This window comes from Primulina huaijiensis, unplaced genomic scaffold (genome assembly GCF_012295235.1).
Source record: "Primulina huaijiensis isolate GDHJ02 unplaced genomic scaffold, ASM1229523v2 scaffold207200, whole genome shotgun sequence".
Classification (NCBI taxonomy): Eukaryota; Viridiplantae; Streptophyta; class Magnoliopsida; order Lamiales; family Gesneriaceae; genus Primulina; species Primulina huaijiensis.
Genome location: NW_027354770.1, coordinates 1 through 2505, shown reverse-complemented (window position 1 = coordinate 2505; position 2505 = coordinate 1). Strand labels below are relative to the sequence as shown.

At 36.8% G+C, this 2505-nt stretch overlaps 1 protein-coding gene across 1 annotated transcript; it reads left to right on the top strand.

Moving 5' to 3' along the window:
* Positions 1–1049: 1049 nt before the first annotated feature.
* Positions 1050–2485, top strand: LOC140966578 (bZIP transcription factor 29-like; the record flags this gene model as incomplete). Its single annotated transcript, XM_073426833.1, has 3 exons — positions 1050–2074; positions 2162–2294; positions 2401–2485. Coding segments are annotated over exons 1-3 (1228 nt in total), but the record flags the coding sequence as incomplete, so codon positions are not given.
* Between the last annotated feature and the right edge of the window lie 20 nt (positions 2486–2505).

Below are 2505 nucleotides of genomic sequence, written 5' to 3'. Positions count from 1 at the left end.
ACCTGTGAGACTGTTACACACAAGTTTTTGTCAAATAAAATAGCTAAATTATCAATTTAAAATAATTTTTCTAATTAATTATTAGAAATATTGTCAAAAATAATATTTAAACTTCTTAATTTTGATTGAATATCTAGATTGTTTTATAGGAAAATTATACAATATTATTAAAGTTAAAGGACATATACTAACTAATTTTGGTGACACAGGCCGTGCTTTTTTAGGTAGACAAACTTATCCATCTTTATAATTATATATAATGTTTAGCATCGAAACAAAACTATCTCACCAAATTTAATGCAAGATTCGTTCCATTTTGTCTAAATTTAAATTACCATACACATTATTCTCAATGCAAATAAATATTTAAATTATCATAAATTTAAAAGAATCGCTAAAATTATCATATTTTTTATTTTAATTAATCTTTTACAAAAAAAATTTTCTAAAATTTTAGTTTTAATATAATCTCTAGAATTTGTTCACATAAAAATCACTTGACACAAAAATATTTAAGTGGATAGAGAAGCTATTATTTTAATATATATGCAGATATCGCATGTCAAACGTTACGAAGAATTTACGAATAAGATTATTTTTCCATGCATGATCGGTTAACGAACTTGATCTAACGACAAATGATATATTTATCGATCGACATGACATTACGCGAAATTTAGGAATAAAATTATGTTTCAATGCATGCTCTTGGATTGAATAATTTTGTTTAATGATTAGTTTTCTAACCTGTCTAGGTAGTATGGTAAGTGTAAATGTAAAAAAAAAAATTAATTTTTTGTATGTACCTTAAATTTAAAGCACCAAATGATGAATGGACAATGCACTGTACTTTTCATTTTAGTAGCAAAATAAATTATGTTGTTACCTAACATTCGCAAATATTAATATTACTGTAATAATATTGCATGTATTGTAAGTACCTACTATATTATGTATGTGCAGTTTCTTTGTTATCCATGAAGAATTAATTCTATAAAAGGGAATTTCTTGGCTATATGCATAGAAAATATACTTGGATCCAAGAACAATATCAGAGTCCAGAAATGAGCGGGGACGATGGAGGAAGTCATAAAAGGGCCAGCTTGCCGCCCTGTCCCTGGCCACAAGCCCCGCAACTTCCTCCCATCTCATCACCTTACTCACGGATCCTGGCCAACCACCCAGGAAACCAGCAAATGTGGTCGCAGAATATGAGGACTACTAATCTTGAAAGGCCATCGCATTCTCGGTCTTTATCACAGCCTTTGCCTTTTGGTCTTGATTCCTTGTACCACGCGGTGGCGAATGAGCAGCGGGGTGAGAGCTTGTATTCGTTGTTGCAGCCCTCACCTTTAGCGCCCCCAAGTGCTAGTTGTTTTGGAATCGGGGCCGGTTTTCATGAGGCTCACAGAAGGACCGGAAGTGAAGTCCCTTTTCAACCTTCTGGAGCTTTGGATATGCCGGTGCAGGTGGTTGAAAGAGATCCAATCTTTGCAGGAAATGGTGATAACAACAACACAGAGATGACGGGAGATGAAAAATCCGAAATGGTAAATATGGATGAGGATGTGTTCTCTACTTATCTCGATTTGGATTACATAGATGCATCGAACACTTCTGGTGCTGCAGGGAAATGTGTTCAAGAAGCTTTAGACAGTCAAGATAAGGTGAATGGAGTCGACAGATTCAAGACCGATGAGACTACTAGTGCTGACGACGAAAGTTGGAGTGCTTTTAAGAGAGCTGCAGGTGTGTCTTCATTGCCTGATATGAGTGAAGGGGTCAGAAGGGTTGCTGCAGGAGATGTTTCTCAGATGAATATACACCTTCGAAGCGTCTCCGACCATAGCTTTATGGAAAACACAGATCTTGCTAATGATTTTCTTGAAATTCCTCCGTATCAAGGAACACTGCCAGGCCAATTACTCTCACAAATGTGTTCATCTGAATCGAATTCAAATGGTGTTAGCTTGATGATAGGTGATGTTGGGTTTACTGCTGATGATCAGAACAAGATTACGGCGAACCAGAAACTCACCGAAATAGCATTAAGTGATCCCAGGCGGGCTAAAAGGTGGTGCATCCTTCTAATCCAATATATACATATCCTTGAATTAACTAGCTAGCAAGTCACTGATTTTTGTTACGTTTCCTGGTGTAGAATCTTATCCAATCGTAGATCCGCAGCACGTTCAAAAGAGCGAAAGCTGAGATACGTGGCCGAGTTGGAACACAGGAGCATGACTTTACAGAACGAAGCCAACATGCTGGCTGCCCAGCTTGCTCAGCTTGAGGTGAAAGCTTATATGTACCATAATATATTTTATTTGTAAGTGGTTTTACATGAGAGTGCTTCCCTTTCATCCCATATAATACTAATTGTCTCATATTCGAGTTCAGCGCGAGTCTTCCGCAATGACCACCCAGAACAACGAACTGAAGCTTCGGTTGCAGGGATTGGAAGAGCGGGCTCATCTCCAAGAAGGTCTCACTTTTCATTTCTTG